We start from the raw sequence: 10,744 nt of genomic DNA on the forward strand, positions 1-10,744 counted from the left end.
AACCACGAGCACGTGTTGATGGCTGTGAACTGATGAAAGCATCGAATCCAACTTGGTTTTAAACATATTTAATGGCAAGATTTAAAATTTGTCAGTGACGACATTCAAAGTCTTTGTAGCATTAACAACGCGGACATCAGGTGGAGTTGTGGGTCCGACAGGTAAGACATGCAGAGTCCTTCAAGGTAACAGACCGTAAACGTGTCAACTTTGTTTATCCTAAAAACACTTGATACGTAACCGAAGTGTCATTTTTCTGGTTTAAATACCAAGCATCCATCATACACTAACCCTCAGAACTGAGACAAAACATATAAATTAAATGTTACAAAAACAAAGCGAACGGAGAAATTTGACTCCTTATGATACAACCTCATTGTCTGTGTTCAGTGTGAAAGTTTTTCTGTCCAGATGCTTAAAATGTCTAATGTGAACCATTGATTCACTGAGTCTGGACTTAATCCTTGTCTTCTGGCTGAAATCAGCGTCATCATTAAAGTCCAGCTCTCAGGACGACGCCTCCACTTCCTGCTTCTCACTCGTTGGTTAACGGAGGCTCCTCGTCTTCCATTGGCTGACTGCCGAAGCCGCTGTCCACCGTGGCATCTGATGGGACAGAAGACGACAGCCGTGGGTTAATGACACTGACAGAACTACTACTACTAAGGAATCAACCGGCTTGTTTCCTTCGCACGCATGTGGTGAAAGCAACCACTTGACTTTACGCTGGTGGGGCTTCAAGTACCTGTGCTGTGTTTGTCGGCCCGTAGCCTAGCGTTGGTCAGAACTCGTACTCCCTCCGTCAGACCCAGAGACTGAAGCGCTTCAACCAGACCTTCGACCGGGCCTCCACCCAGCTGCACACACAGTCACACTTACTGCACACGTTACAGGTGACGGCAGATGTGCCCTTTGTGGAGCCTTACCCTGTAGTGCTGCAGCAGGTGCTGGCAGGGCACCGGACTGTCCTGGTAATAAGGAGTCAGCGTCATCATCCCCAGCTTCTCGGCCAGCTTCCTCCAGGGGACATCTCCCTCGCCGAGCACGTCCACCAGCCGACACAGCGTCTCCTCGTCCAGGCCCGAGTCCTCCTCCTCTGCAACATTAACGGAGGTTGGCTCCGGTGTGGTACTTCAGCAGTAACAGCACTTTAAGGAGCAGAGACATGACCACGAACCTTTGATGCTGGTTTGTTTTGACTCCTTGCTGCCGCGGCGACTCATCTTTGGACTGTGTCTGGAGTTTAATAGCTTCCTCACCTGAGGACACAAGTAGAGGAGGTGACTGCTATTGTTTTTATTATTTGTGCATATATTTCATATTGGTTTGTATGTATGTTTGTATTGTAATTTCTGTCCTCTGAGGAGTATAAGATCCTAAACTCCAAACTCTCCACCCACTGCTTGTACCTTTAGACACTTGGCGAGGTCCAGAGGTGTGTGTCCTGCATGTCTCTTGCGAGGGTTGAGTGGTGGCAAGGGGGCGGGTCCTTGCTCTCTGACCTCGTCTCCGTCCTGCTCTTCATCCGAGGAGCTGCTGAAGAGTGGCTCGTCGTTCTCCAGGTTCTTATCGGCGCCTAATGAACAGGTTTTCATTCAGTTCCACCCATTTCATACTTTATGACTATCTGCTCATTGTATTAACTTTACTGCAGTAAAATCTTACTACTCTTTTTTTTTACTAGTAAAGGTTTTGGGTCAGTCCTGCATTTAATTATATTTCAGCAAGAAACCCAGGTACCGAAGCTTGACATCCATGTGCTTCTGACATATAACTAACGCTGTCAGATAGCTGATGTGGCAGGTTGTGCTGTGTGTGATCAGAACCTGAGCCCAGCTGTGGTACTGACCCGCAGCGATGAGCATGGAGCAGAGGGTTGGTGAGCCCAGACCGGCAGCCAGGTGCAGCGGCGTGTTCCCTCCAAAGGTGACGGCATTGACGTCCGCCTTTAGCTGCAGACGACACACAGAGAAGTTAGCGGTGATGCTACTAATGTAGCAGCTTCACCACCGGAATGAGTCGTGAATGAGGAAGTGACGGTGTGTCAAACTTGGACCTTGGAGTAACTGAATCACAGATTTCATTGTATCCACATTAACGCATGGCTCTGCCCAACCAGCAGGGGGCGCCACACTCACCTCCGTGATGAGCGTGCAGGCCACCTTAAACAGGTTTTCTCTGACAGCCAGGTGAAGCGCCGTGTTTCCACTCTTCTGGTCGACTGCATTAATCCTTGCTCCTCCATCCACCAGCAGGCGGAGGGCGCGCTCACCGTCCCTCCTCACAGCCAGGTGGAAGGGGTTGAGCCCTGACCAGGAAGCAAGCACAAGAGGAATGAGCTGCTTCCACCATGACTGCAGTGTTAGTCCATCAAACCTGCAGCTGACGACTGGGTTCATTATTTTTAGGACTGAGGGCGTTTCTCTCACCGTGGTAGTCTGGCGTGTTGACCAGGTGAGCGTAGCGTTCTCCCAGGTGAGCCAGCAGGAGGCGGAGCATCGTGGTGTCACCGCCTAGAGCCGCCAGGTGCAGGGGGCTGCGGCCATCTTTGTCCACCAGACTGGGGTCGGCGCCTGACCTGAGCAGCACCTCCACCACCTTGGCCTGTTTGGTGATCACTGCCAGGTGAAGCGGGGTCTGCAGGAGCCGCACGAGCACAAATTAGAGGGCTGCTCTGCCTGATGTGACGCCTGGCGGCACCCAGGGCGTCCTCACCTGTCGGAGGTGGTTGGCCGTGCTGAGGATGTCCTGCTGCTGGCTGCTGAGCAGAGTGTGGATTAGTTGCTGGATCACACCCGTCTGCTGATGGATGATGGCCAGGTGTAACGGACTGTGAGCAAACAAGAGCCAGAACATCAAAGCAGGAAGTGAAGGGCAGACACTGTTGTGGCTCAGCTGCCTCCGAACGTACGTGTCTCCGTTGGCGTCCTGGACACCACACAGGTGTCTCTGGATCGCCAGTAGAACCTGCGCGTCCCCGGTGCTGCAGTACTGCAGCAGGGCAGCGGCGGTTTGTCTGGCGCTCTGCGAGGCTCTGCTTTGAAGAGCTGCAGCTGGAGACGAGACGACAGGAGGAGAGGAGATTCCGTCAAAGCTCACACACGAACAGCATCACATGATCATCACGTTTGGATCTGCGTCCTACCCATCTGCAGCAGATGCCGGGGCGGCACCGGCACAGTCTGCTGCTGGCCAACGTCGGTCTGAGGACTGGACTGGGACATCTGAGCCCCTCCTACCCCGAAGCCTGTGAAACCTCCAGTGAAGAAAAGTCCTGTTCCCCCCCCCCCCTCCTCCCCCTCCATTCATCTGCTGGTTGAATTGAAATCCTGCAGAAAGTCCAGTCAGCTGATCACTGATCAGAACACTCTAACTTCTGAACAATTGTCACTGTGTGTGTGTGTGTGTGATATCCTCCCTCACCTCCTCCTCCAGCTCCTCCTCCAAAGCTGCCAGCTCCTCCTCCTCTTCCTCCCCCTCCTCCCCCTCTCCAGGGCTCATAGTGAGGCAGTGGCTTCTGCTTCTTCCTCAGCACCTCCTCTTTATCTGTGGGAGCGCAGACAGAAGCTTTGCAGGTGTTTCACATGGTGAGTGACATTTTCCATCAGGAAGCCTTCGTGGTTTGTGTACCTGGGGATTTCCAAAACACACTGTGCCTCAGAGCTGTGGCTGTGAGCACTGACCTGGGACCTGTGGTATATAGGTGAACTGCTTTGGGTCGCTGCAGTCGCCAGCCTTCTTTCTCTTCAGCTGCAGGAAGACGGTGACGGGTCGCTCAATCTCTGAACTGTGGTACGGTGGCGTTTTGAACACAATGGCGTACTGAGGACAGAACCAGAGACTCCGGAAGGTCATAGGTGAAACCACCTCTCAGGCGCCACAGTTTGGTGTGAACGTTACCTGTTTGTGGACATCTGTAGGGGAGAAGTCGCCAAACGCCTCCCAACCTCCCTCCTCCTCCTCCTCGTAGAAACGGATCTCAATGTCATCTGCAAAGAGCAGCAGAGTCTGTGACGAGTCCACCGTTTGGGTCGACTACACGCAGACCTCAAGCAGCTTCAGCGTTTACCTTTCTGAACTTTGTCACACAGCAGGAAGATCTCGTCTCCTCCGAGCACCGAGCCACACGTCTTATCCATGCGGGAGATCTTTAGGTTGGAGGCATTGGGTGACTCTGCAGAGAAATACATACGCCGCCACATCATCACCTCTGTCTGGCTTTAGACAGAACTCCTAAAATCCACCAAAATTAACTTGGACCCGGCTCCCAGCGTGGACTCACTGCTGTCGTAGATGGGGTTGGAGACGACGGGTTTCAGGGCTCGGGTGAAGCCTCCATTGCTGTCCTGCAGGTAGGCGGTGAACTGCAGCCTGACGATGTTCAGGTCCATCACCTTGCCCAGCTCCTTGGCCTCCTTTATGCAGATCAGTTCCTCTGCCTCTGCAAAGCCAGACAGGACAAAGTCAGGTTCTGGCCCACACGGCACCATGTGCGTCTCAGGTGGCGCTCACCTGTCAGAGGTCTCAGTGGTCCTTTGTGTCTCATCTTCTCGTCCCTGAGCCTCCTACTCAGAATGTCCACCACCCCCTTCTTGGTCACGTGGAGGATGCCCAGGTTACTGAACCTGCAGGAGAGGCGTCACACGGCAACGTCACCTCAAGCTGTGAAGAAGTGTTTTACTTTTTCTTAAAATGTTTATTTTTCAAGTCAGTTTCTTTATCATTTTTTTCTGCAGCTTTGTTTGTCTCAGTTTCCTGGACATATCATTTTCTGTTCATCATAAACATCAGATACTGACGATGCTGTGAGGTCGTTGGGGCCGACGTCCACAGTGCAGGTTCCCTTCTCTGTGCAGTGGCGTCCCACCAGGCTGTGAGCGTGGACTCGAGGCGGCTCGGTGTGGGTCACCAGCTGGACCTCTACCCGGGCATGGCCCACGTAGTTGTTTATCTGAGACACACGCAAGTCGAGAAAACATATTTTTGTTTTGGACACCATGAATTCTTTTAAACTGGGACCTGGACCAGAACAGTAAGTACCTTCACGGTCGGGTAGGTTCTCCTGTTCTTTTCGCTGGAGGCCCCTGGGAGCCCGCCGTGGGATGGACCCTCACACTCATAACGGAAACGAAAGCCCCTCTGGGAAAACAGACATCGTTGTCAGACACGAGGCCCATGAGCAGCCAGTGACTCAGGGAACAAACAGTTTTCAGCTGTTGCTTTGTCCTGCCTCGTTTCTCTTCATTCCAGAACCGAGTGATTTGCATACAGACCCGGTACCACTGCAGTCATGTGACTTTCAGCAGCAGCAAAAACTCCCTGACTTCCTGTAGCCGCACGTCGTTATGACTGTTGGGAAAACCCAGGATTGAAGGAAGTGACTGTTACAGTAAGGCTGGATCAGTGTGAAGACGGGGAACCACCTCAGTCAGCGTGTTTGGGTGAACCGCTCACTGGATGCTTGTGTCATCAGCATCAATGACATTTTTGATGGGGCTCTGGTCAGACACAACAAGGCACAACAGGAAAAGTTAGAGCATGAACTGGTCTCACCTGTTTGGGCTCCTCGATGATTTGGATGTACGGGCCATGAGCTGAAACACATCAAAGTGAAACTGTCACTGGATAAAATTCACTGATTTCATTTCACCTGTGAGTAACGTTTAGAGGAGACACTTAGTTAGTTCACATTATTCGCTTTGATTTCTGACACAGTGGTCGCATGTCATAAACTACAAAGGACCATGACTCCACATCAGAGTCACAGAACTTTACAAAATGTGAGGAGAAGCAGTTAGTGGTTAATTCATGATACAGACATTTCCGTGTTTAATGTGAGTCCAGAGTGACAGTAAGTACGTTTGTAGGTCCGGACACAGACCAGCGGTACCTGTTTCTGGTATGTAGGGCTCAGTCTTGATGTCCACTGGAGGGATATAGTCAAAGGGCATCAGATTCAGCTGAGGGGACAGCAAACCAAAGAGTCAACATATCTTCAACAGTCATGAAAAGCATTTAGTGATTTCTTGTGGTTATCGGCTCAGAATCAGCAACACACTGAAACAAAGTCGTACGTTCTGCTTAAGGGAAGTTCTTCATTCTAAAGTTGCTTTATGTTGTTTGTTTGGCCTCATCTGCAAAATGCTGGGTCACAACTGTGTGAAAGCAAATGAATACAAAGCTAAGACTTTGAAGAGGATTCTACATAATACTGTTTCAACTGTAAATGCACCAAAAGTGAATCAAGAAGCTTCGTACAGTTGCTTTCCTCCCACAGGTTTTCCGTCGCAGTTCAGTTTCTCTCTCATCTCTTTCTCCTGACTGCAGGTTAATCATATATAGAGGGTCCAGACCTCAGCTGCTATTAATGCTGTTTCTGGTTCACACCCTCTGTGCATCGATCACCAGGACAAAAAGGCTCCACGCACATCAGCATTTCAGTCATTAGAAAAAGTAAAGACGAACTCACCTCGTTATCATAGACGTTGAGGAACTGAGCTTCAGTCATGCTGCAGACACACAAAAGATCACACGCTTGAATCTGACGCTCACAACACAAACGCACAGTTCGTCACGCTGACCCGTCCCGTCTCATCCCCCACTGTCAAAATTCCCAACGCTAAGACAACGATGAAGAGATGAAGGACTGAACAGAAATGTGCGGCGGTTTCAGTTTCTTCCGTGCTCTGCTCTTTCTCTGAGTTCCCTCCCCTCGCTCTGTTTTCACTCACTTCCTGGAAGTGGCCGAGCTGAGGAAAACCCCCAGAATCCCAGAGCTGCACTGGGGAGGGGCGGGGCTACGCGCGCTGACGTCACCGCTGCTGCTGCAAAAACAGGTTTCCTACGAAGACAGGAGCTTAAACTAGTTGTTTAACTAAGACACGGACGGACAGAAAGCGGCACTAAGTGTGAACCAGACGTGTAGACCCACATCCGGTCTGGGGGCTTTACGTACAACACGCACGTAACGCGAGGAGACATCAACTGGACAAATACGGGAACTATTCATTCATAAACCACATCAATGCTGATCAGAGGAGCGCCGCACCGTTGCTAGGGGCGACCTGTTGTCATCATCTCTGCTGCCACTGCTACAGAAGGGACTGATCGACACAGACCACACACACACCAGCACTTTACTCGGAGGTGCCCACTGATTTATAAGCACTGCAGTCTGAATATAAACTCGCCTTAACACGTTAGACTAGTAACTACTAACTACTGCGTAACGGGCGGACAAGCACTGACCTGGCGGCTCATACTCCCACCTGCAGCTTCTCGTTTCTTCCTCTCAGCTCAGTTTGCTCGTTTTGCTGGTTTTTGCTTTTGGCTCTGACTTCCTGTCTCTATGTCTCTAAAACGTTGATCACAGCATCGAACTCACTTCTGGTTTAAACTGCAGCCTCAGACTTCAGCACGTGCCCTGGTGGCGGGACAGCCCCTCCATGACAGCAGCCAATCACATAGCAGCGGGACAGCCCCTCCATGACAGCAGCCAATCACATAGCAGCGGGACAGCCCCTCCATGACAGCGGCCAATCATGTGGCAGCGGAGTTGTCGTCGTTACAATAAACCCACGGGAGGATTAGTAATCAGCGTAGCGTCGAGGAGAAACCGGTGGGGAACTTTGCTACCGGGCATTTCACTTACTCCGAGGTGGTTTTACTGTAGTGGTTCTATGAAACGGCAGAGAAACGCTTCTAATCATACCCACATATTTATTCACCTAAGTGTCCGCTCCAAACCTCCCAGAGACGTTTGTCTTGTTTCAGATCTGGATACCATGAAAGCTAATTAACGTTCTTATGCAATACCTTTGTCAGTAACTGCTGGCTGTGGAGGAACAGTGAACGAACAAGGATATTCGCCATCCGTCCGAACCCAGAGCAGCGCCAACGCGGATCCACACGTGAGTTACACCTGAACCGATGCTGTTTGGCACCTTTCTGAGTTAAACCCGTCATGACCACGGATTAAAACCCAGCCACAATCAGATGCTGAGACCAACCTACATTTAGTTTCCATATACACGCGACTTCGAGGTGCTGCGAGGTGACAGGTTCTGCTCCCGTTTCTTGGGCTCATTAAACTCAGTCAGCTCTGCATCACTGGAGTTACTGCCGCCACTTATTTACCCCTACGTGGCAGCTCCGACCGTGTGCCCGCTCTCGTCCCTCCAATCGGGTTTGATACAGAAATCCAACGCACCTCAGGGCTCCAGCCATGACACAGCAGAAAACTGAAGATGACGAAAAGGGTGATAGCGATGAAGGCGAGCTCACTCTCGACGTTCTCCAGGGATTTTCCTGCAGACACCGAACACAGCGTTAATCACAGCTCGGTGTTTGTGTCTGATGACTTCAACTCCAAACACATCAGTGGGAATTTCCAGCGTTTGTGCCTGTTTAGGGACAATCCTTCATATTCAGCACTGATGCTTCTCTTCTAACCCTGAACCTCATAGAGTACATTACTCCTATTATAAACAAAACCTCACATAAAGTGGTTCGATGACACTTATTGTTTATTTGATTGATTAGTCTGTGTAAAGTTTTTAAGGTGAGTGTCATGTTCTTTGACTTCTCCAGCGCCTTCAACACCATAAGGCCGGTGCTTCTGAGAAGCTGGAGGAGGCAGGAGCGGACAAACAGCTGACTGCATGGACGACCGACGACCTCACCAACTGATAACAGGTTGCTCTCACCGTTCCTCTTCACCTTCTACACCTCGACTTCACATACAACACCAACAGCTGTCACATCCAGAGGTTCTCAGACGACTCATCCGTCGTTGGCTGTGTGTCTGAGGGGACCGAGCTGGAACACAGGTCAGTCTCAAGGACTCTGTGGACTGGTGTGAGTGCAACCACCAGTTAAACACCAGTAAAACCAAGGAGATGGTGACTGACCTCTGGATGAGAACAACACATCACATCGGTAAAAATCCAGGGTTTAGACATAGAGACTGTGGACAGTTCCTGGGGTGTTCACCTCAACCATAAACTGGACTGGACTAATAACACTGATGTCCTGTACAAAAAGGGCCAAAGTGGCCTCCACCTGCTGAGGAGACTGAGGACCTGGAGTGTCCAGGTCCACATTAAGGACCCTCTATGACTCTGTGGGGGCCTCGGTCATCCACTATGTGGAGCAGGCAGGAAAAGACTGAAGAAGCTGGCGACGAAGGCCAGCTCTGTCCTGGAATGTCCACTGGCCTCTGTGGTGGAGGACGTTGGCCAAGCTCACATCCATCATGGACCGTTCCTCTCACCCACTGCACCAGACTGTGGGAGCTCTGAGCTCCTTCAGTGGAGACTGATCCACTCAGTGTAGGAAGGAGCGCTACCTCTACATTATACAATGTACAGTCGTGGCCAAACGTTTTGAGAATTACATAAATATTGCAAATTAGAAAAGTTGCTGCTTAAGTTTTTATAACAGCAATTTGCATATAATCCAGAATGTTATATTTCAGTACATCACAGAAACAACTTTGTGAAAACTAATATTTGTGTCATTATCAAAATGTTTGGCCACGACTGTAGAGGTCTGACAGGCTCAAATCTGCACTCAGTTGTTTGGTCGCTTTATCCTGGACAAGTGCTGTACTGTATGTGTGAGGTTGTGGATCTGTTGGACATGACTCTGTTCCATGCTAATTCTGGCCCATGCTCCCTCAAATTCTGCCCAAGTATGGTACTACATGCCCGAGCTGTAAATATGTACATATGTTTATTATCAATATTATTATTAGTGTTATTACTATTGTTTCTATGCTCTTATGTCTCTTTTTATCTTGCAAGCTCCTGCACAATTCCTTGGTTTCTGGCTGTTCCAGCAACTGAATTTCCCCACTGTGGAATCAATAAAGTTCATCCATCCATCCATCCATCCATCCATCCATCCATCCATCCGTGTTTAAATCTCAAACAGAAATGGTGAGCTGAGATATTGAACTGTTTACAAATGAAAGACTGAATTTTTTTTCCTTGAACTCGGGGCAAAATGTGTCACCATGCGACATTCAGGTTCCATTAAAAAAAAAGTCTGAAACCACTAGAACCGGAAACTTAGACGGCTGAAAGCTCTAAAATAAAACCCGTTTATGGGACGAGCGCTTCTCACCATCCCGGACAGCTTCTGTCCTGCTGAACCAGCGGACGCGCATTTTGTGTCCCAAAGATAAGAATAAGGCTTCGTTATGTTGCTGCACCAAATTCATGTCTTTCGTCCACGTAGAGTAATCACACAATCCTGATTGTGCAGCACATCACACATGACCATCAAGACGGGCGAAAAGCCCCAGACCTACTGTACCTACTGTATATAACCAGAACAGAACAACCCCAAATACCTGGACCAGTCCCAGGGCCGAACGAACCTGAGTTTACGAAGCAAAACGTAGAAACTTCACTGCTTTTTCTGCCAGTTGCTCAATCTGACCAAGCGGCGACAAACTAACTGTTTTCTTCACATCTGATCCAAGAACAGTTCCACATTTAAGCTGTGGGTCCGCTTCACGGCCCAGCATCGTCCGATTCGACGATTATCCGAACCTGAGCCTGAGTCCAGAAACTCTGTTCGACTATCTGAGCCTGTTATTACCACCAGCAGCAATAAAACGCTAAAGGCGAGTCTCACCTGCGAAACGCTGCTGGTTCCGTCAGACTTCAAACTCTTCAAAGTCCACGAACGGACAGCGCAAAAAGGAAGGAGTAGTTTCCGATGTGGCGTTGTCAAAATA

At 49.9% G+C, this 10,744-nt stretch overlaps 1 protein-coding gene and 1 long non-coding RNA gene across 2 annotated transcripts; one reads left to right on the forward strand and one right to left on the reverse strand.

The window, feature by feature from the left end:
• Positions 1-52: 52 nt before the first annotated feature.
• nfkb2 (nuclear factor of kappa light polypeptide gene enhancer in B-cells 2 (p49/p100)) lies at positions 53-10,703 on the reverse strand. Its single transcript, XM_029127368.3, is given in 25 exon segments — positions 53-606; positions 746-857; positions 927-1,096; positions 1,178-1,259; positions 1,410-1,576; positions 1,850-1,952; positions 2,139-2,308; positions 2,430-2,637; positions 2,716-2,830; positions 2,912-3,053; positions 3,146-3,275; positions 3,277-3,329; positions 3,424-3,546; positions 3,684-3,822; positions 3,901-3,989; positions 4,070-4,174; positions 4,283-4,441; positions 4,513-4,625; positions 4,800-4,951; positions 5,041-5,139; positions 5,554-5,594; positions 5,891-5,960; positions 6,470-6,509; positions 8,210-8,307; positions 10,642-10,703. Coding segments are annotated over 24 exon segments (2,670 nt in total). The 5' UTR covers positions 8,227-8,307; positions 10,642-10,703; the 3' UTR covers positions 53-535.
• Positions 7,544-9,887, forward strand: LOC121202785 (uncharacterized). Its single transcript, XR_005898712.2, has 2 exons — positions 7,544-7,910; positions 8,590-9,887. It is a non-coding gene; the product is annotated as an uncharacterized LOC121202785 (long non-coding RNA).
• Positions 10,704-10,744: the final 41 nt, after the last annotated feature.

Source organism: Betta splendens, chromosome 15 (assembly GCF_900634795.4).
Source record: "Betta splendens chromosome 15, fBetSpl5.4, whole genome shotgun sequence".
Taxonomy (NCBI): Eukaryota; Metazoa; Chordata; class Actinopteri; order Anabantiformes; family Osphronemidae; genus Betta; species Betta splendens.